The 23,878-nt window shown below is 41.9% G+C and overlaps 1 protein-coding gene across 6 annotated transcripts in view; it reads right to left on the bottom strand.

The window, feature by feature from the left end:
* Positions 1-519: 519 nt before the first annotated feature.
* LOC147121239 (exportin-1) overlaps positions 520-23,878 on the bottom strand; it is a 69,297-nt gene continuing 45,938 nt past the window's right edge. For all 6 annotated transcript variants that reach the window (XM_085981446.1, XM_085981449.1, XM_085981448.1 and 3 more), the window contains 8 exons: positions 21,249-21,432; positions 20,524-20,630; positions 13,697-13,891; positions 7,522-7,690; positions 7,285-7,419; positions 3,816-3,975; positions 3,641-3,737; positions 520-1,564 (listed from right to left, as the gene is read on the bottom strand). In XM_085981446.1, coding sequence (XP_085837572.1) covers positions 1,418-1,564; positions 3,641-3,737; positions 3,816-3,975; positions 7,285-7,419; positions 7,522-7,690; positions 13,697-13,891; positions 20,524-20,630; positions 21,249-21,432 — 1,194 coding nt within the window. In that variant the 3' untranslated portion in view covers positions 520-1,417. The remainder of the gene's footprint in view (positions 1,565-3,640; positions 3,738-3,815; positions 3,976-7,284; positions 7,420-7,521; positions 7,691-13,696; positions 13,892-20,523; positions 20,631-21,248; positions 21,433-23,878) is intronic.

The raw sequence follows: 23,878 nt of genomic DNA on the forward strand, positions 1-23,878 counted from the left end.
AAATATAAGTCATAATAATAAATCCTATAAAGAATTCAGGAGAAACTTCATTACCCAGGGAGTGGTTAGAATGTGGAACCTGCTACCACATAAAGTAGTTGAGGCAAATAGCATAGATGTATTTAAGGAGAAGCTAGGTAAGTACATGAGGGAGAAAGGAATAGAAGAATATGCTGATAGGGTGAGATGAAATAGGGTGGGAGGAGGCTGATGTAGAGCATAACCACCGGCATAAACCAGTTGGGCCAAATGGCCTGTTTGTGTTGTAATTCATCTCGGAATGCATTCTGTGGAATTACAAGAATATATTACAGCAATAAAAAGGATCCAACAAGTTGAAGTTTCAAGTCCCGATGTCATCCAGAGCAAAAGGTCCAATTCAACTACAGTGCATTAAACAGTAGCAAATGTGGCCCAGGATTGCTCAAGGATAAATGTCAGTACTGGTAAAACAATTTTGAAAAATTCAGGTCAATTTGATTATCTTAGAGAACATAGGAAAATCAAGGTCAGAAGACATTTTAAATGTAAACCAAATTTATTTTGCTCTTAAGTAGTGTTCTTGAAGCACTACAGCATGGTAAACAATGTAAATTAGTACAAGTCATCTCAAAAGCCATCAGTATTTTCATGAGCTGTTTATAAAGATGCAGCCTATGCTAACTCGATAAATATTTAACCACTTTCACTTAGAATTGATGAAGGCTCACAAATGAGCAACACTCCTCATTGAGGAAAACAAAAAGCTGTTGTCGACAAAGCGACAGCACATACATACACAAAAAAATTCATAAAAAATAACCAAGTGTACTGTGTTCCCAAGTCATTCAAGATGCTTTACACTGGGATGATATGCACATGATCTTGCTGCAAACCTATCTGGCTAGAATTGCATTAATTCAGTCAAGCATTACCATTTCTTCCCTGACATTTTTTTTTTCCATAGATCACTTTCATTCCTAGGCTGCAAAAAGGCTATGCTACAAAGTAACACGCACCTAATTTAAGAGATTGGTGATCAATTACAGAAAATAATTCCTATATTTGTTGTACACTTTGCAAGCAGAGGCACAAGCAAAGTCCACTTTTCAGCTCTCCTCTGTTCCCACCCTCCCAAAACCATAAAATGGGGTACAAGTGATCTTTAAAAAGTGATTTAATTCATACAACTGCATGCAAATCTAAACAAAGATGACAAAACTTTTAATTTATAACAATGGAAAAAGGTATTACACAAGAAAACTTCCATACAAATTGCATACTAAGTAAAAAGAGCTACCAGGTGACAAAGGATTTAATATACATATATTGGCATCGTTTTTGGTCAACACACACAGATGTGCAATTACCTTCTGCAAAGCTACATTAATGGTGGCTGAACAGAAGAAACAGCACAACTTGGTTTACTCCATATTTCTCAATCATACATTTCCTCTGGAATTTCATGTGGGTTAAGAATACCAGGAACAGACATCTGAAGTTTATGCTTTTCTTCTTGGGCCTGGCGTAAAGCAGCCTCTCTTTCTTCCAAGAACAAGTCAGCGCTGTCTTCTCCAGCAAACTCCTGCAGACAAAAAACACATTTGTAACAAAGGGAAAAAAATAAAGCACTTGAGTTTACAAAAATGGTTTACCATATCCAATTTTCTTGTGCTGCAGAAGCAGTCACCTCAAGGCCCCTTATTCATCACTAATTTGCATCAATAGAAAATGATTGTCAAAACCCACTTCGTTTGTGTTAAGCCACAAAGCATGAATGGTTCTGTACCCATGGATGTTCTGCATTGCATTGCCAATTTTGGTTTATCAGCAAAGTGATGGAAGGTGTTGTCGACCATGCTATCAAGCGGCACTTACACACCCCAATAACCTGCTCACCGATGCTCAGTTTGGGTTCCGCCAGGATCCTCCAGACCTCATTACAACCTTGGTCCAAACATGGACAAAAGAGCTGAATTCCAAGTAAGGGGAGAGTGACTGCCCTTAACATCAAGGCAGCATTTGACAGAGTGTGGCATCAAGAGCCCTAGTAAAATTGAAGTCAATGGGAATTGGGGGGGGGGGGGGGGGTGGAGAACTCTCCACTGACTAGAATCATACCTAGCACAAAGGAAGATGGCTTTGGTTGTTGGAGGCCAAGCATCTCAGCCCCAGGAGATTGCTGCAGGAGTTCCTCAGCAGTATCGTATCTGCTTCATCAATGGCCTTCCCGCCAACATAAGCTCAGAAGTGGGGATGTTCGCTGGTGATTGCAGTGTTCACCAACTCCTCAGATAATGAAGCAGTCCATGCCCGAATGCAGCAAGACCTGGACAACATTCAAGCTTGGGCTGATAAGTGGCAAGTAACATTCAGCCACACAAGTGCCAGGCAATGACTATCTCCAACAAGAGAGAGTCTAACTACCTCCCCATGCCATTCAAATCGTCGAATCCCCCACCATCAACATCCTGGGGGGGGGGGTCACCATTGGCCAGAAACTTAACTGGACCAGCCACATAAATACTGTGGCTATAAGAGCAGGGCAGAGGCTGGGTATTCTGCAGCGAGTGACTCACCAGTGCAGCACAGGACCAGCTTTTCCAACATGAAATTTCACACATGCATGAAACCAAAAGAGTATTAGGGGGAACATTTGTCACAAGCTGTTGCCGCTGGAAGATACCATGCATGAGTGGCCGATGCAGAAAATTTAAAGGGACCATGCACAAAAAAAAATTAGGAGGGAACACCACACGGACTGCAGTGGTTCAAGAAGGTGGCATCACCTTTTCAAGGGAAAGGAATGCTGGCCTTGCCAGCGACACCCACATCCTGTGAATGAATAAGCAAAAAGTTGGCTTTCTGGTGGCTCTCAATCCATTTACATTTCCACCCCACCATTTTTCATTTTAAGCTGAGCTGGGGCAGAGCTGCAGATCTAGTAGGTCTTTAGTACCTCCTTCGAATGGCCATTCATGTGCAAGCCTAGCTAGTCAGCATTGGAAGACTATTTTATCAGAGGGCATCATAGCTGAATATGATCCGGTCATGCTACACACACATTGTTTTTGTTTAAGCACAAATCACTGGACAGCGACCAGGAGTAGGAACCCCACTATTTTTTCCTACCTCTCCTCCCTTGTCCCAAGTCCAATTACTGCACCCCAGCTACTATCTGCTGACAGCACAGACTAGGAATCAAATCTGGAGCTTTCTGATTCTGACCTGCATTTTTAGCAGTTAAATGCATCATGTGGTGAGGCTCTAAGCCAATTCGATGAAGCTTTGTACAGTATTAACATTTACTGCTAACTATAACTGACTATGTAAATTTTAATTGTTGTTGGACAGGCAAGCTTTACATGAACGTCTGTTTAAAAAGGTAACTACAACTAAGAGGGTGTAGTTACCTTTTTCAACCAAGATTGTTGAGCCAGTCTGTGGAGCAGAAGGAACAAAATTGATAACTGCAAAAACCCCATCTCACTTTCCTGCTAGTAAGATCAGATACATCTCAGCTCTCCATGCACTTTCATGAATACTGTTCAGTGACACTGGAACTCCCATTTGACTTATTTTCATATTTGATAAAACAACTTGGCACGATGAGGTTTTGCTAGATTCTGAAAGCTTTTGAAGTAGACTAGAACTGCTTTACCTTGATTTGTACAAGAAAATCTCGCAGATGCTCTTTAAAAGCTGCAATGTCCTGATTTAAACTGAAAAGCCCCGTTACAAATAATTTCACTTGTGCCCTGTAAGAAGAGAAAATAAGTTAGGAAGCGAAGTAATGCATCAAAAAGGCTTGCTTTAATCAATTAAGACCAACTTACTCTTGTAGATGTGGAAAAGCAGATTTCAATAGATTGGCCACATAATCCTGAATGAATACATGATTAGTGACAGGATTTGTTGGGTTAAGGGGCACCGATATTTTTCCTTCCTCCACCAGGTTAAACATGTATGCAAGTATTGATGCATGCATTGTCAAACCTACAAAAAAACAATTAATACAGAATCAACTTTCACATGAAAATAGACCTCTAAATGCAATAATGAAAACATTACTAATATTCAACTACAATCCTCAATTTAGCAGATTCGGTGAGGATTAGTTTAAACTTTAAAATCAGTTACAAATAATGCAAAGATACAACGGCAACATGCCACACACACTAGTGTAATGGAATTAACTACCGCAGCAATCACAAACAAATTTTAGTATTCTATCCTGCAGCAAGTCTACTCGCCCATCATACCCTGTCCTCACTGGCTCCCATTCCCCAAAGCCAAAGCCTCAATTTTAAAATCCTTGCCCAGGTTTTGAAATTCTTCTGTGGCTTCATCCCTCCCTATTTCTGTAACCTCCTCCAGCCCAAACTCTCTACTCCCCTGACTCTGGCCTTCTCATTTCTAGGCTTAATGTCAGTTTTCCTCAGACCTATCTGTGAAGTGCTTTACTTGTTCTTATGATTAAGCAAGTAGCATTTTTGTATTAAATGCCACATGATCTCTCAAAACATTTGTAGATTACAAACTTATCATACATGCAAAACATTTTTTACATTATAAATGCAAGTTATTTCTGTGGAGCTACTGAGAAGCACATGATACAAACTAGCCAAACTAGAAAACAGAACAAGGCATGGAATATCACCACTTTTTAAGTACTGTATTACTACACTGGAAATATTGTGGATTGTATCATTGTATTTTCAGATAGGTTAAGGTCACTGAAAAAGGTGAAAACACCATTACCGCGCAACCCAGTTAGTTTTTAAAATACTTCCACCTTTATTTAATCGTTAACCGATTAGAACATTAATACACCTTAAACTGATTTTACTTCAGAAATTCCCATTAAGCAAGTTATGTTATAATTGCAAAATAAAATTTGACGTGCCTATTATAATTAGTCTTTTGCAAATGTTAAAATACAATACTTTAATAAATTTATGATTTTGAACACATATGTAGCCAACAATCATGGATCACAGAAATTTAAACACAGGAGGCCATTTTCACCAATCAGGTAGGCCTTCACCACTGCTAACTCATACTGGAGATATCAGCTTCAGTAACCACTTGTGGTAATCTATTCCATACCCTTTGTGTGAAAAATTATTTCTAGCCATAAAGAAAGATTTGCATTTATATGTGCCATTCACGATCTCAGGACGTCCCAAAGTGCTTTACAACGAATGAAGTACTTTTAAAGTGTAATCACTGTTGTAATGTAGGAAACGCGGCAGCCAATTTGCACACAGCAAGGTCCAACAACCTTCACGCTTCTGGTATGAATTCTAAATTTATGCCCCCTTATTGCTGACTCAATGACCAATGGAAATGATATTTCACTATCTTATATTCACTCAAGTCCTTTTACAGGAAACTTTGTGCTATCCGGAGGTTGAATGTCCGGCAGCTTCGATCTAACGGCAGAAATCAGCAGCCGTTTTGGTTAGGTTTTTTTTCTTCTCCTAGCATTCTTTTCACAGGCAGGCTCTGGAAAGCGTCTTTGTAGCTTAGCAACAGCTTCAGAGACGCTTCCAAGCTACTGGGCCGAGTGTTTACAAGCTGTTGATGAGCAACAGTGTTTGTGGTCAGATACGGCAGGCTCTAGAAAGCGTCTCTGTATCTTAGCAACAGCTTCAGAGACGCTTCCAAGCCACGGGCCGAGTGCTGACAAGCTGTTGCTAAGCAACAGTCTTTGTTGTCAGATACGGAGATGAAAAGCTCCTATCTGATAACATTGACGCTGGTCTATCCGGAAGTTTTGAGGCAACGGCAGCAGCTCGGTCCTGTGGGTGCCGGATAGCACAAAGTTTCCTGTACATTGTTGAGCACTTCTATTTACTACTCTTGACCTTTACTGCTCCAGTGAATACAGCCCAAGTTTTCCCCACATCTATAACTATATCTTCAATTTCATTTGTGAATCTACATTCTTTTTTCTATGGCCCCAATATTCTTTCGATAACAGTACGCCTAAAATGGCACGATTCTCCAAAGGTATGAACTCCATTAGCAGCCTGAAACCAGATTTGCCAAACTGTTAAGTTGGATTAACAATTTCAAAAATTTAGTTCATTTCACAAATTACTAATTTGCAGAAACAAAATGCAAATAAAAAAATTTCACATGAAAGATGAGTTTGTAATCCAGCGGTCTGTAGAGCCAAATGGCAGCGATTACAAAATTGTTACTTGCTTAATCACTAGTCATAATAGGCAAGGCATTGTGCTGATAGCCTTGTGGTTAAAGAATCTCTGGGGTGCTGTAGTAAGCCATAAATACCAGAGCACCGCAGATTTGGAATCCTGGATTGTTCCAAGTTAACTGATTTCAGCACAGGCAATAGTTGTAAGCTGCAATACGCCTCAATACTATTTGGCGAGGAATAAAAACCCAGGTTACTGTTTCTGATCACTATCCAATGACTCATGATGGAAAATCTGACGGTGTGTACAACAGTGAGAATAGGATTGGGCTCAGCTATAGTAGCCCACGCTGTCAAATAGCTCGTCACGCTTGCTTTCAATGTTCACGTATTAAGCCACTTAGGCAAGTACTTGGGGGCATTTAGACATTAAACAGCCATTTAGGTAAAGTACTAGGGGGCTGCTGGCCCCTGTGGAACTGTATCCCAGCAAGAACCAGTTCCCTCAAAGGAATGAGGGAGGGGTGGATGGTGGCAACATCATATGGTTTCTGTTTTAAACATAATTTATATACTGAATGAACAATAGTACAATTTGGGGAAAAAAAAATCAAAATCAGTTCCACGAGCACTGAGTATCAGATCAGTTACTAAACTCAATATACAATAGTTCTTTGAATGCTGAAGTGCATGCTTAATCTAGTACATTTTAATCTGGCCAAGTTTTGTTGCACTTCTGATACAGAACACTGAAATTCAAATTAAGAGAACCAAATTAAAATCCATGTTAGAATGGATATTTGGACTTAAAAAAAAAACTTGCCAGCTTCTAATATTCCATTTTATTGTACATTCCAGCTGAAGGATCAATCATGCAAGAATAAGTGAGAAGACATCAGAGCTGGTCATATCCCTTGCTGGGCATGTTAATATATCCAGAAAATACCCAAAGCAGACATTAACTAATCAAATCTTTAATTAGAAGCTCCCTATGCAGATTGATTTTTCATAGCAAAAGTTGAGTTATAGTTGGTAAATTTTGATGTCAGCAGATCGTGTAACTAATATTTAGTTGATTGAAACAAAGCTCAAAAAGTAAGGAAAACAAATATGCTACATTGCTACTCGTGCAAAGTCCTTACCAGCAGTGTGGGATGTATCTGTGACAACAGAAAATATGTGCTGAAGGACGTCGCAAAAGTATGTCTGATAGAAACTTTGTGCAGCTGCCTCTTCCTGGGCAACATTTTGCAGAAGAGTATAGAGAATCTGAAGACCTATTACAGAAAATATTTTGGTTGCAGAAACTTCATTGTCAAAACTATTAGTAAATTTGAAGAAAACAACATAAAATTATGTACAAATTAATTTTAACAAACCTGTATCAGCAACATTTCTCATTGTGTGTTTAAAAGCCCAGATTATGGAATCTAAAACTAGCTTAAATTGTGCTGGAGGAATGGCTAGGAATGCTGGGAAACAGTGCGAATTTACAGCTTGTAAAAGCAAGAAGAAATTTGTTCTGTGTTCAGGATATTCCTCGAAGTCCTGAAAAGAAAGAAAAATAGTTGAGACATTACTAGAATTTTTAGAAGAAACTCAGCTGAGAAGAACACAAAAATGAAATTCTCAAGAGCAGAGGAGCAAAGTGCTACTGTACCCATGAGAATTCCTGATCAGTACTGGACTGCTGGAAGACAAAAGGTTATTTAAAGAAAGTGTTAGACCAATGTTACACGAATCTGCAACTTGGTCACTGTTCAGAGGGGGAACAGTGGAGACCTGGTAGCCAGCTGACTAGGTTTGGAGAGAGGTTCTTCACAGCCCTGGAGCAGCAAGAAAACTATATAGAGAAAATAAGAGTGTTCATAGATTAATCAGATGACATTAAATACAAAATGAAAAATACATTATTTCCCAAGATTGCATAGCTTAAAAGTTTACAAAAAATATTTGTTTAGTATTTTTTTCACTTCACCTCTCAATATCCTCATGCATGCATCATTCCTGGACTGGAACAATGTTGTTTTAGGACCAGCCCCCAGAATGCTACAATTACCCCATGGGAACTGTGTCCTCACATTTTCTTGCCCTATAGCCTCCACTTAGCATTTGCCCATGACGGAGATGGGAGCTCACTGTGTGGGGAATCATGTTAATGAACCTATGACCCACTACTCTTTGGCACAGTGTGGTGAAACTCCAATACACTACTCTTCTAATACATATTTAGAATGGAAAATTGAACTTCATTTGAATGAAAGCCTTAAGCAGAAACAGATATGAAATGGTTAATCCGTTAGTATTCCCAACAATCAATATACTGGTCTTTTTCATAAAACTATACAATAAGCTGAATCAGTCTAATTTTGGCCAGTGCTTTTAAACCCCAAATCCTCACTTGCATATGCAATTTCCCCCCCTCCTTTTGCGGAGGGCAGAGCTCATCTTGGGGCAACAGTGGAAACATATTTTTGAAAACCTCTCTCTAATTAGTAAAACATCAACACATGATGGCTGACAATCTCATCTGGAGTTCAGAACATTAACATTTTAGCAAGACAAAAGGACCCCCAAAAGTCCATCACTTTTGAGTTCACCCCAACTACTCACCCTATCTATCATCTTGTCTCTTCAGAACCACATTTTTTGAATCCATTTATATTATTCACTTATTTTCTTCCTTCTATTTTCCTACTCTTAAACTTGTGTCTCTTGGTATTTGAATCTTTTACCAGTGAAGAAATTGTTTGGATCAACATGAGAATTATTAGTTCACCTCAAAGTTTTAGTTCTTCCAGAGATCAAGTCCAATTTTCTTAATTTCTTGGTGATTCCCGATAGCCAGAGTCATCATGTTTATTTGTCTTTGTACCTTCGAGGGCAATATCCTTCCTATGATTAGGTAGCCAGAATCCCAAATGTCATCTGACTAAATGCCTTATACAGCAATACAACAACTCAGCACCCTTATTTGCCCTTTTATTGCATCCAATCACTGATCAGATATTCACAATAATCCCCCAGAGCTCCTTTCAATTACCATGCTTTGACTGCTCCATTTAACATATTTCATTTGCTTCCATGTTAATCATATTACAGGCAGACTATCCTTTAGCCGCACTTCTGAAAACCGAAAGTTTTTTTGTGGAGCGTAAGTCGTGCGCACGACATAACCTGAGTGGCGCCAAACATGACCCGACGCGGCCGATGCTTTTCTGACCTGATTTGCGGGCCAGCTTAGCGTAGGAGTCAGCCGATATCCGGCTTTCCCACAACTGGCAGCAGCAGTCGAGCCCCAGACCCCCGCTAAGTCAAGGAATTCAGATACGGAGCAGGGGGAGCTGTAAACAGACTGAGCGGCAGCACAGAGAAGCAGGAAGGGGAATGAAACACGGAGCAGGGGGAGCTGTAAACAGACTGGGAGCGGCAGCACAGAGAAGCAGGATGGGGAATGAGACACGGAACAGTCGCAAGAGGTAGCCTGAACTTTTAAAATTTATATTAAATACAAATACTAATTACCAAATTAATTTAATGTTCAGAGTTTCCCAGTCTGAAATAATACCTTCTGAAATCTGAAAATTTCCGAAAACCAAAACACAGCTGGTCCCAAGGTTTTCGGATAAGGGATAGTCAACCTGTGCATGAATTCACATTGAATTGAATCTATCACCTACTAGCCCAGTTACCTAAAAGTTACAGGATCTGGTTGCACTGCTTCTCATTGTTCCAGTGTTTCCTATTTTGGTATCACCCATTAACAAATGTTGCTTACAATACAGTGCCATCATCCAGGAGGTAGCAGCAATAGGGATAATACAATCAGCATCAGTGTCCACTGGCTTGGACAGAACAGCAGGGAGAGAAAAAAAAATGAGGTTCTTGCATGCTATTTGATACCCCCTACTCCAAGTTTCCAGGCACCAAATATAGACAGACAGAGTGTACACTCATTATCCCAAATTGCATATGAAGAATGCCCACTTAGCACCTACGGTATTCTATCTATCATAAAAAGCCACCTTCGGAAAAATAGGACTAAGGAGAAAATTTAAGAAAAATAAACTAACATTTTCAAAGAATTTAAGGCAGCCTCAAAAAAATAAACAAATGAAAATAAACATACCCAGCTCCTTAATTAAACAACAAATCTGTTTGGTTCACAGCCCAATCACTCAACGCAGTATTTTTTTTACTCATCTGAATGTTGGAGGACAAGGTGGGATGGTAGATTAGCACATTGTCTTTTAACCTCAGGTTCTATAATTCAGATCTAGTTACGATATTGATAGACTCTCTTGACAGACTGCATGGGTCCCACACAAAAATCAGTTTGGGTAGTCTCAAACAAGTTTCTGAATGGAGTCTGCATACACTGAAAGATAGTCTACAGGTCCTAATCTCAGAAAAAAGATTTCTCCCAGCTAAATAACAGACAGTTGAAATGATCCCCTCCCCTACAAGGGTTTGTGCAAGTTATAGTAGATATGAATATGAGAAATAGGAGCAGGAGTAGGCCATACGGCCCTTCGAGCCTGCTCTGCCATTCAATAAGATCATGGCTGATCATCGACCTCAACTCCACTTTCCTGCCCGTTTTCCATATCCCTTGATTCCCCTAGAGTCCAAAACTCTATCTATCCCAGCCTTGAATATACTCAAAGACCTAGCATTCACAGCCCTCTGGGGCAGAGAATTCCAAAGATTCACAACCCTCAGTGAAGAAATTCCTCCTCACCCCGGTCTTAAATGACCCACCCCTTATCCTGAGACTATGCCCCCTAGTTCTAGACTCTCCAGCCAGGGGAAACAGCCTCTCAGCATCTACCCTGTCAATCCCCTTCAGAATCTTGTAAGTTTCAATGAGATCACCTCTCATTCTTCTAAACTCAAGAGAGTATAGGCCCATTCTACACAATCTCTCATCATAGGACAGCCCTCTCATCCCAGGAATCAATCTAGTGAACCTTCGTTGCACTGCCTCCAAGGCAAGTATATCCTTCCTTAGATAAGGAGACCAAAGCTGTGCACAGTACTCCAGGTGTGGTCTCACCAAGGCCCTGTACAATTGTAGCAAGCCTTCCTTACTCTTGTACTCCAACCCCCTTGCAATAAAGGCCAACATGCCATTTGCCTTCCTTATTGCTTGCTGTACCTGCATGCTAACTTTCTGTGTTTCTTGCACAAGGACACCCAAATCTTTATGAACACCAACATTTGAAAGTTTCTCACCATTTAAAAAATATTCTGTTTTGCTATTCTTCCTACCAAAGTGAATAACCTCACATTTCCCTACATTATACTCCATCTGCCACCTTACTGCCCACTCACTCAGTCTATCTATAACCCTTTGCAGACTCTGTTCTCCTCACAGCTTACTGTCCCACCTAGCTTTGTATCATCAGCAAACTTGGATACATTTCACTCGGCCCCTTCATCTAGGTCATTAATATAAATTGTAAATAGCGGCGGCCCCAACACTGATCCTTGCGACACCCCAGACTGCCAACCTGAAAAAGATCAGTTTATCCCTACTCTCTGTTTTCTGTCCGTTAACCAATCCTCTATCCATGCTATTATATTACCCACAACCCCATGAGCCCTAAACTTGTGTCGTAACCTTTTATGTGGCACCTTATCGAATGCCTTTTGGAAATCCAAATACACTACATCGACTGGTTCCCTTTTAGCTACCCTGCGAGTTACATCCTCAAAAAAACTCAAATAGATGATAACTCAAAAGTTCATCCTGATGGGATTTGGCTGGACATTTAAGGGGTTAATGCATTTTTGATCGAGGGGTTAATGCATTTTTAACTGAGTGTAAAATAGAAGGCTGAAGTATTTGCAAGTGCCTTCAGCCAAAAATGTCAAGTGGAGGATCCCACTCGGCCTCCTCCAGAGGTCTGCACTATCATATATTCCAGGATACAGCTAACTGAAACATTAAGCAGTTAAGTGTACTGAATACAGTGAGGATACGGACCCAGACAACATCCTAGCTGTAATGCCAAGTACCTGCACACCTGAACTAACCACCCTATAGGTGAGCTTCAGTGCAGTTACAACACTGGCATCTATACCATAATGTGGAAAATTACCCTATCCACACAATTTTTTTTTTACAAACTGGCCAATTACTGCTCTAACAACCTCCTCCCTATCATTAGTAAAGTGGTGGAAGTTATCAATATTGCCATCAAATGGCACCTACCTAGTAATAACCTGCTCATCCATGCTCAGTTCAGGTTGTAGGATAACATGACCTCATTACAGCCTTAATCCATACAATGCCACAAGAGCTGAATGCCAGAGGTGAAATGAAGGTAGCTGCCCTCAACATAAAGGCAGCACTCGATTGAGTATGGCATCATAGAGCACTGGAAAAACCGAGGTGAATGGGAATCAAGAGGAAAACCCTTCAGTGGCTGGAGTTAAAACTGAAAGGAAAGATGGTTGCGGGAGGTCAATCATCACAGCCCCAGCACATCACTTCAGGAGCTCTTCAGGGCAGAACCCTTAGCCCAACCATCTTCAGCTGCTTCAATGACCTTCGCTCTGTCAAAATGTCAGAGTGGATGGTTCCCTGACGATTCCAGTATACAGCTATTCACAACTCCTTTGAGAACGAAGCAGCCTAAGCTAATCTACGAAAGGACCTGGGGAACATCCAGGCTTGGGTTGACGGGCAATATTCGCACTGCATTAGTGGTGTTTCCAAGAGAAAGCCCAAGTGACTCTACCATTGCCAAATGCTTCTTCAACATCTTGGGGCAGGTTACCATTGACTAGAAGCTTATCTGGACTAGCCACATCCAAATCATGGCCACAAGAGCAGGGTGGAGGCGGACTGGATCACCTCTTGACCGCTTAAAGCCTCTCCACCATCTACAGGGCTTGAATGTGATGGAATACTCAGCGCTTGCCTGGATGGATATAACCACAAGAACATTAAAGAAGCTCAATACTGTAACAAAGCAGTTTGCTTGATTGATGCCCCCTCCACCACCAGCGCACTGTGGCTGCAGGATGTGTTATGACAACTCACCGAGCTTGCTTTGACAGCACCTCCCAACCCCACGACCTCAATAATCAAGGAGCACATTGGCAATATCACCTCAAAGTTCCTTTTCCAAGTCACACACTATCCTGACATGGACATACATCGCTGGTGCAAAATATTGAAAGTCCCCATCTAACAACATCAAGGGGGTATCGCCACAAAGACTACAGCAGATCAGGAAGGAGTTCACCGTCACCGTCACAGAGCAACAATGGATGGGCAATAAATGTAGACTTGCTATCCCACATTCTGTGAGCAAATTTTTAAAAAACTTCCACCAACGAGGGTACATGTATGGTACCAATTCTTAAAGACATTTTTACACTTTAATCCTAATATTCCATGAGCATTGCAATTCCCAACTCCCATAGCTCTATTGATGCCAAGCCACTACCCATCTAGAATAAAATCAGATATACTCTTTTCATCTGCATATCCTTAAAAATTGGAAATAAGGATAAATATATTCAATGCTCCTTTAATCTCACCTTGTTAATCATATTTAAAGTGCATTCGAAGACAGCATCAAATATCTGAGGAATTTCAGATGTGATATGTCCACCCAGTTTGTTCACGATGGTTGCCATGGTGCTAAGTACTTCTGGTTCTCTAGCAGCTGGTACATTCCTCTGGTAGTCAATAAGCACTGCATCCAGCAATGGAGGAACAAAATTTTCTCCCACCTATAACAACCAACATTGTAAAGTTTACTTTTGCACACCAATGGGAGGGTTTGAAAAGTAACCATACTTATAAACAAATCTTGAAACAGACCACAATTAGAGACGTTCCCTCCTCCCTCATTTGTCAAATGCATGTTATATCTGACAAATTTAGAAGTTCTTTGAAGAAAGTAACCATATTACATATAAAAAACATTAACTTCAGTAAGTGGGGCATGTGTTGCAGCAAAAACTTCCCCCTCTAATGAGAAATTTCAATATTAAAAAAGAATGTCCACATTTAACTGCTACACTGGTGTCACTGTGATATGTCTTTCAATGTTAAAGGTGTTACAACTAGTCACATAACGCTATGGGTATTGATACCTGTGTCACATTAGACCTACTATGAAGTCTCGTGAGAAAACTGATTTGAGTCTGTATACAATTGCAGGCTCTGGCCACCAGGTGCTGCTGTAGAAGAGCTTTTAGATTCTCAGCCATCTCATAAGGAATTCGTAGGCAAGTCTCCTTCAAACTTAAAAGATTTGACCCTTTGTTGGAGCTCCAATACCAGTTCCCCCCCCCAACCACTCCCTTTCAGCATACTTAGGCCGCTTCTGCTTTGTCGCTGCCGCTGGCCACAGGCCTGCCCTGCTTCTGATGCAGCCACTACGGCTGTTTTCTTGCACCACTGGCTAGCTTCTCCAAGCACCAGTTTCCGCCTCTCTCAATTCAGCCATCCTGGCCGATACACAACTCCCTTCGGCTACCCGTTCCTGGCTTTAGCACAGGCCCTCGATGCAGCCAGCCCTTGCCCACAACTCAGCTCCTATGCCAACAGTTCCCACAGAGCGAATGGGAGGGCAGCCCTTTATTATGAGCATATAACAAAGGATCCCTCCCCAAGCTTTATTTTTAAAACCAGATTTCAACAACTGCTCCAAAGTGAAGTCTGAGATAAACCTCAGCAGGCAAGTGTGTGGTTGGAAAGTTATCTATACCAAAACCTTACTACTGCTCTCTGTCCACCCCCTCCATCTCATCCTCTTTTCTCCCCATACTTTTGACCACAGCCTAACCACACCCACCCCCTCCCCCCCCCCCCCACCTCATTCCACTCTATTTTCCCCATTGACCTCTTTGCATCATCGCAGACCTCCCTTGGCCCAGGTCCAATTATCCCCCAATTTCATTTTGCTTGATCTAAAGACTAGTTGCTTTAATCAAAATGTTTTGATGACAAAAAAAAAACATGGTTAACTGAAAAGGGACTGTAAACATCAGAAGGTCACTGACAAGATAGCAGATTGGACAGGTAGAGGGCAGATGAAATTTAATATGAAGAAGTGAGAGGCGATGCATTTTAGGAGGAAGAATATGGGAGTAAATATAAACTTATAAAAAGGAGTAAAGGCAGAGACACTTGTTTTCCTACTTTGTACATCATCCAAGTTGATAAAACTGTTGGGGGAAAAAAAGCATATAGAATCCTTAGTTTATAAACAGGGGATTGAGTGCAACAGCAAAAAGGTAATGTTAACCCTACATTGGTTATGCCAGAGTTAGAATACTGTGTAGAACACAGTTTAGGGTGCCTTACTCAAGAATGATGTAAAGATCAAGAATGTCTTGCCAGAAACTGGTGAAAGCAGAATCCACAATGGCTCAGCAATATGCAAAACCACCAGACTGTCCAAAGCCTCCAATTTATCAAAAATGCAATCATGCATTATTAAACTATAAATGATCAATTTCACTTTAATTTTTTTGGCTATTTTAGCATGATTAGATTGCAGCATTTCAGGGTGGGGGGGGGGGGGTGGGGGGGAAAACAGCAGTTTTGGAATCTGGGTTTGAATCCAGATAAGCCCAAGGTAAGGCATCAGAGCGTCGGCAGGAATTCAGCGGCGGCAGCGGGGCTATAAAAGGCTCCCAGAGACCAGGTAAGGCCTCAGAGCGTCGGTGGGAATTCAGCGGCGGCAGCGGGACTATAAAAGGCTCCAGAGACCAGGTAAGGCGTACCAATCTCCGAACTCGGAACTCAGAGGGAAGGAGAGAGGTAAAAAATAATCGAAGTGTGACATCACCAGAAAGCAGGCAAGTGATTGGTTGGGGAGTATTTCTCTCTTTTTAAACTTAAACTCTGTGGTTTATAGTTTCTAAGGTGTGATATTCATCATCTAGAATCGGGGCAGAGGGTCTTTAAAAATATTAATAAATTTAATTAATTACATAGAATGGGAGAGCAGGTGATGTGTTGCTGCTGCAATATGTGGGAGCTGGTGGACACCATTGATGCTCACAGTGATCACATTTGCAATAAGTGCTGGCTGCTCGAGGAATTCCAGCTCCGTGTTGAAGAGCTGGAGTCCGAGCTTCAAACACACACATATCAGGGAGGGGGAGAGTTACCTGGACTCTGTGTTTCAGGAGGTAGTCACACCAATTAGATTAATTAATTCAGATGTAGTCCGTGGCCAGGGACAGGATGGTGTGACTATAAGTGAGGCAGGTACGGGGATCCAGGAGGTAGTGTTGGAGGAGCCGCAGCCCTTGCTCTTGTCCAACAGGTTTGAGGCTCTTACTCCGTGAGGATGGGAACGGGGACTGCGGGGATGAGGAGCAACCTGGCCACAGCACCGTGGAGCCATTCAAGTGGGGGGAGTTAAGAGAAATGTTGTAGTGGTAGGGGATAGTATCGTTAGGGGGATAGATAGAGTTCTTTGCAGCTGAGAACGAGAGTCCCGAAGGCTGTGTTGCCTGCCTGGTGCCAGGGTTAAGGACATCTCCTCTGGGCTGGAAACTTGGAGTGGGAGGGGGAGGATCCAGTTGTCGTGGTCCATGTTGGTACCAACGACATAGATAGGACAAGGAGAGAGGTTCTGCTGAGGGAGTTAGAACAGCTAGGGGCCAAATTAAAAAGCAGAACCACAAGGGTAATAATCTCTGGATCACTACCTGAGCCACGTGCAAATTTGGCTAGGGTAAATAAAATGAGAGAGTTAAATGCGTGGCTCAAAGACTGGTGTGGGAGAAATGGGTTTTGCTTCTTGGGACACTGGCATCAGTACTGGGACAGGAGAGAGCTGTTCCGTTGGGACAGACTTCACTTGGCCAGTGCTGGGACTAGAATCCTGGCGAATCGAATAACTAGGGCTGTAGAGAGGGCTTTAAACTAAATTAGTGGGGGGGGGGGGGGGTGGTGGGTGGGGAGGGAGGTTTTAAGAGAGCGAAAAATAAAAATGACAGCGGAGAAGGCAATAGAGCAAGGTAGCAGTGGGGGAATTAAAAACCAGAGCGTGTCAGGAAGGGACAGAATGTATAATGATAAAGGTAAAATAGTAAAAGGGATAAAAGCAGGAATAAATTGTCAGAAAACATATTTGAAAGTTCTTTATCTGAATGCACGCAGCATTTGTAACAAAATAGACAAGTTGACGGTACAAATAACTACACAGGGGTATGATCTGGTGGCCATTACGGAAACATGGCTGCAAGATGATCATGACTGGGAACTAAATATACAAGGGTATTTGACAATTAGGAAGGACAGACAGGAAGGAAAGGGAGATGGGGTTGCTATGTTAATCAAGGATGGAATCACTGCAATAGTCAGAAATGATATTGGGTCAAAGGATCAGGATGGTGAAACAGTTTGGGTGGAGATAAGGAATAATAAGGGGTAAAAGTCACCAGTGGGCGTAGTCTATAGGCCTCCTAACAGTTGCAACTCTGTTGGTCGGAGTATAAATCAGGAAATAGTTGGGGCTTGTAATAAGGGAACAGCTATAATCATGGAGGATTTTAACTTTCATATTGACTGGACTAATCAAATTGGGCATGGCAGCCTTCAGGAAGAATTCATAGAGTGTATTAGGGACGGGTTCCTTGAGCAGTATGTAACTGAACCAACCAGGGGGCAAGCAATCTTAGATCTGGTCCTGTGTAATGAGACAGGATTAATAAAAAATGTCCTAGTAAAGGATCCCCTTGGAATGAGTGACCATAATATGGTTGAATTCCAAATTCAGTTTCAGGGCGAGAGAGTTGGATCTCAAACCAGCGTACTGAGCTTAAATAAAGGAGACTATGAAGGTATGAGAGTAGAATTGACTAAAGTGGACTGGGAAAACAGATTAAAGTGTAAGACAGTACAAGAGCAGTGGTCTACGTTCAAGGAGATATTTCACATCTTTTAAGATAAATATATTCCACTGAGGAAAAAGGGGAGTAAAAGAAAAGACAGCCAACCGTGGCTTAGTAAAGTAATAAAGGATAGTATCCGACTGAAAACAAGGGCATATAAAGTAGCCAAATCTAGTGGGAGGATAGAAGATTGGGAAGCATTTAAAAGCCAGCAAACAATAACTAAAAGATTAATTAAGAGAGGGAAGATAGATTATGAAAGTAAACTAGCAAAAAATATAAAAACAGATAGCAAGAGTTTCTACAGCTATATAAAAAGAAAAAGGGTGGCTAAAGTGAACGTTGGTCCCTTAGAGGATGAGACCGGGAAACTAGTAGTGGGGAACATGGAGATGGCAAAGACGCTGAACAAATATTTTGTATCAGTCTTTACAGTAGAGGACACTAAAAATATCCCAACACTGGACAAACAGGGGGCAATGGGGGGGGGGGGGGGGGGGGGGCGGGGAGGAGCTAAACACGATTAAAATCACTAAGGAGATGGTACTCGGTAAAATAATGGGGACTTAAGGCGGATAAATCCCCCGGACCTGATGGCCTACATCCTAGGGTCTTGAGAGAAGTGGCAGTAGGGATTGTGGGTGCATTGGTGATTATTTTCCAAAACTCCCTGGACTCAGGAAAGGTCCCGGCAGATTGGAAAACTGCTAATGTAACACCCTTATTTAAGAAGGGAAGTAGACAAAAAGCTGGAAACTATAGACCAGTTAGCCTAACATCTGTGGTTGTCAAAATGTTGGAGTCTATTATTAAGAAAACAGTAACAGAGCATTTGGATAAACATAATTTAATAGGACAGAGTCAGCATGGTTTTATGAAAGGGAAGTCATGTTTGACAAATTTGCTCGAATTCTTTGAGGACGTAACATATAGGGTGGATAAAGGGGAACCAGTGGATGTAGTGTATTTGGACTTCCAAAAGGCATTTGACAGTTCCACACAAAAGATTACTGATCAAGATAAAAAAATCACAGGATTGGGGGTAATATACTGGCATGGGTGGAAGATTGGCTATCTAATAGAAGAGAGAGAGTTGGGATCAATGGTTCCTTCTCGGGCTGGCAATCAGTAACTAGTGGTGTTCCGCAGGGGTCAGTGCTGGGACCCCAACTCTTTACAATCTATATTAACGATTTGGAGGAAGGGACCGAGTGCAACATATCCAAGTTTGCCGACGATACAAAGATGGGAGGGAAAGCAGTGAGTGAGGACGACATAAAAAACCTGCAAAAGGACATAGACAGGCTAAGTGAGTGGGCAGAGATTTGGCAGATGGAATAATATTGGAAAGTGTGAGGTTATGCACTTTGGCAGAAAAAAATCAAAGAGCAAGTTATTATCTAAATGGAGAGAAACTGCAAAGTGCTACAGTACAAAGGGATCTGGGGGTCCTGGTGCATGAAACACAAAAAGTTAGTATGCAGGTGCAGCAGGTGATCAGGAAGGCCAATGGAATCTTGGCTTTTATTGCAAGGGGGATGGAGTATAAAAACAGGGAAGTCTTGCTGCAGTTATACAGGGTACTGGTGAGGCCACACCTGGAATACTGCGTGCAGTTTTGGTTTCCATATTTAAGGAAAGATATACTTGATCTCAAGGCGGTTCAGAGAAGGTTCACTCGGTTGATTCTGGAGATGAGGTGGTTGACGTATGAGGAAAGGTTGAGTAGGTTGGGCCTCTACTCACTGGAGTTCAGAAGAATGAGAGGCGATCTTATCGAAACATATAAGATTGTGAGGGGGCTTGATCGGGTGGATGCGGTGAGGATGTTTCCACTGATGGGTGAGACTAGAAATAGGGGGCATAATCTTAGAATAAGGGGCTGCCCTTTCAAAACTGAGATGAGGAGAAACCTCTTCACTCAGAGGGTAGTAAATCTATGGAATTTGTTACCCCAGAGAGCTGTGGAAGCTGCAACATTAAATAAATTTAAAACAGAGATAGACAGTTTCCTAGCAGATAAGGGAATTAGAGGTTACGGGGAGAGGGCAGGGAAGTGGACGTGAGTCTAGATTCAGATCAGCCATGATCCTATTGAATGGCGGAGCAGGCCCGAGGGGCCGTATGGCCTACTCCTGCTCCTACTTCTTATAAGGGTCCTACAAAATACTAGTTGGGTAGTCTCAAACTAGTCCCTAGTGGGCATGGGCCAAAAACACAAAACTTCCCCTAATTTTGTACCTCTTCTCAGAAGGAGAATAGAATGGCTGGTATGGAAAAATTATACTGGTATAATAGGAGTAGAAGGTGCTCATCTGAAGATGGGGCAGAATAAAGAGAGGTTTACTGTGCATCTTACTATGCCATATTTGATCTCAAGCAGACACAGGGTGCTCAGTACTTGAAGATACTTAATTCTCAAGCAAGAAAAAAATAGTAACATTTTGATTTTCCATGTTAATGTCTTTATAGCTACAAGAAACTACTATTCAATCCTCACTTACCATTTGTGGATCATTGGACCTGCTCACCCAACCAGAAATGAGCTTCAGGGTCTCCCTTTTTACTGTCCGCATACTTCTGATCAGGGGCTGTTTTGTAACCATATCACCTATGATATAACATCTGACATCAATAAAATATAATACGCCTAGTAAGTTAAAGACACTCATTCTGTTAAAGAATGCACCTTCCATTATTTAAACATTTTTCACATGTCCTCTCCATTCAGGGTCAAATTGCATCCCTAAAAAAGTTCCCCTACAAAGCTATCAAAACAAATCAAATGTGCAAAATCTGGTCATAAATTGAGATGGTACTGAGGTATATTTAGCTGCAACAATAGCACATCATCAGTTTACACAAGAATCAAACAATATACTTCTATAGACATTGCTATATGTCTGCTTACCCTCACACAAACTCCTTCAACTTGGAAAGCAATGTACTCGTGGCATTGGACCTCAATTAGCATTACTGTTAATTAAGTTGACATACATTTACAAGGCAGTTTTTCCCCTTCCTTTTAGTGGAATAAATTCCAATACTCTGATCAGCATCTCAAAGGAGCATTGAAACAATTCAGATACTAAGATCATTAAGCAGCTCTGGAGCTCATGCACGTATACCTAGTATTGTAAAGCAATTGCTCCTACTATGATGCATCCATAGCTTCACAGTACACAATACCATTGTTTAAAAAAAGGTACAAAACAAATATTCAACCAACCATTTGCTTGAATTGCTGCTGAAATATTTTCACTGAGGCACTTGTATACATTCAGCATATCCAGATAGATTCGACCAAGCTGGATGACAAATGGGTGACCAACTGCTTTGCAGGCTCGAACATTCGTTTTCAGAATACTGCCAAGCTGTTTTACAGTTTCAGGATCCTTAAGAATGTCAACATTCTACAGGAAAAGAAAAAGAAATGAATCAACCAACTGGTTTGGATGCTGGAATTTTACCACCTGTGCTCCCATTTCATTTTTGTTCACCTGATTTTTGCTATTTTTTCATCTTTGAGATACTAGCCAAATAAATGCTCTATTTGGAAAGTTAATGCATTTTGAAATATTGGCAACTGTACAACCGTCACAGTTCAGACTTTGTTTCAAAACTTGTGTTCATGGTAAAAAGGCAGGTTCCAAAAGCAGAGTCTGCCAATCCTCTCATGCAGCAGAGATAGCATGGCCAAGATTAACAATTACCCCCTCCCCATTTATATTGGCCACTGGAGATCACATGGAAGGTAGAAAATACTGAACCATCATAGCAATGCATACAGGCCAAAACTAGAAGATTTAAATAAGATTGAGTAACACATAGATGCAGCAAGATACTAAGTGCAATACTTAAAAACAATCTCGAAACAGAATTATTCCACTAAGAACATAGAACTTATTTCCAACAGTTTGATAAGTGACAGGACTTTTGGGCTAAAAAGTCTTTCATTGTCCTTCACAACATAATGTTGCACATGGAAAACCTTTCACATTGAACATTTCTTTGACATCAATCTGGTAGTACAATGGATCTTACACCTCGTCAGGTGAGATGTTAACGTCTGGCTATTATTGTGCTTCTCCAAGCTTTTCCTTTCAGAGTTTAGCAATGAATTAGGGATTAAGTCTGTCAATCTACATGCATTACCATTTCAAATAGTCTGCACAAACACTTAGTATTAAAGTGAACTTAATTTCTGACCAAATGCAGGATATAAAAGAATATCTATCCCTGACACCTCTCAAGTTCAGGGCTAGGGCAGCAACAGCTGAACAGATGGTCTCGATCTTTGTGACAAATGTCCATGAGCGCCTTGCACTTGTTGCTGGAGGTGAGGGTGGAGGAGATAGAGGAGGGTGGTTTAAGAAGGCGGTTTGTGGTGAAGAGAAGCCAGCGGTTATCTTTGCATTCCTGGATGATCTTTGAATACCAAGCAGTTTTAGCGATGGAGAGTACTATAGAATCATAGAAAGTTACAGCACGGAAGGAGGCCATTTCGGCCCATCGTGTCCGCGCGGGCCAACAAAGAGCTTTACAGCCTAATCCCACTTCCATGCTCTTGGTCCTTAGCCCTGCAGGTTAGAGCATCCAAAGTGCACATCCAAGTACTTTTTAAATGTGGTTAGGATTCCTGCCTCTACCACCCTTTCAGGCAGTGAGTTCCAGACCCCCACAACCCTCTGGGTGAAGAAATTTCCCCTCAAATCCACTCTAAACCTTCCCCCAATTACTTTAAATTTGTGCCCCCTGGTTTTTGACCCCTCTGCTAAGGGAAATAGGTCCTATCTACTTTATCTATGCCCCTCATAATTTTATACACCTCAATAAGGTCTCCCCTCAGCCTCCTCTGTTCCAAGGAAAACAGATCCAGCCTATCCAGTCTTTCCTCATACCCAAGATTCTCTACTCCCAGCAACATCCTTGTAACTCTCCTCTGTACCCTCTCTAGTGCAATCACATCTTTCCTGTAATGTGGTGACCAGAACTACACGCATTACTCTAGCTGAGGCCTAACTAGTGTTTTATACAGTTGAAGCATAACCCACCTGCTCTTGTATTCTATGCCACGGCTAATAAAGGCAAGCATTCCGTATGCCTTCTTAACCACCTTATCTACTTGGCCTGTTACCTTCAGGGATCTGTGGACATGCACTCCAAGGTCCCTTTGTTCCTCTACACTACTCACTGTCCTACCATTTAATGTGTATTCCCTTTCCTTGTTAGCCCTCCCCAAATGAATTACCTCACACTTCTCCGGATTGAATTCCATTTGCCACTGTTCTGCCCACCTGACCAATTTATGGATATCTTCCTGCAGTCTACAGCTTCCTTCTTCAGTATCAACCACACAGCAGATTTTAGTATCATCTGCAAACTTCTTAATCATACCGCCTATGTTCAAGTCAAGATCGTTGGTATATACCACAAAAACCAAGGGACCTAGTACTGAGCCCTGTGGAACCCCACTGGAAACAGCCTACCAGTCACAAAAATATCCATCTGTGGCGGTTCCACCGGTTGTCACTTACTAACTATGTACATAATTCACTTTAACCTAACTAGTTTGTATGTAACTTACCTGTTTGGGCCGTTGCCCCTTTAAGAGGCGACCTAACGCGCTGACGTCACGCATCACGTGACGCACGCGCGCCGGCCACGGGCCCGGCTTTCCATGGCGGCCGCCGGCACAGCCCGGCCTACCGCGACTTCGGCCGCATCGGCCAGCCGACGTGAGCGACGCGACCTCCCGCGGCAAGCGCCGGCCCAGCTCGGCCTCCAGCTCCTGCGACTTCAGCCTCAACGGCCGGCCTCAGTGCCGGGTAAACGCGCCGACGTAGCGCCACGGGTCAC

The sequence above is a fragment of the Somniosus microcephalus genome, chromosome 3, assembly GCF_052327205.1.
Source record: "Somniosus microcephalus isolate GS21.2 chromosome 3, FLI_Smic_1.0, whole genome shotgun sequence".
Taxonomy (NCBI): Eukaryota; Metazoa; Chordata; class Chondrichthyes; order Squaliformes; family Somniosidae; genus Somniosus; species Somniosus microcephalus.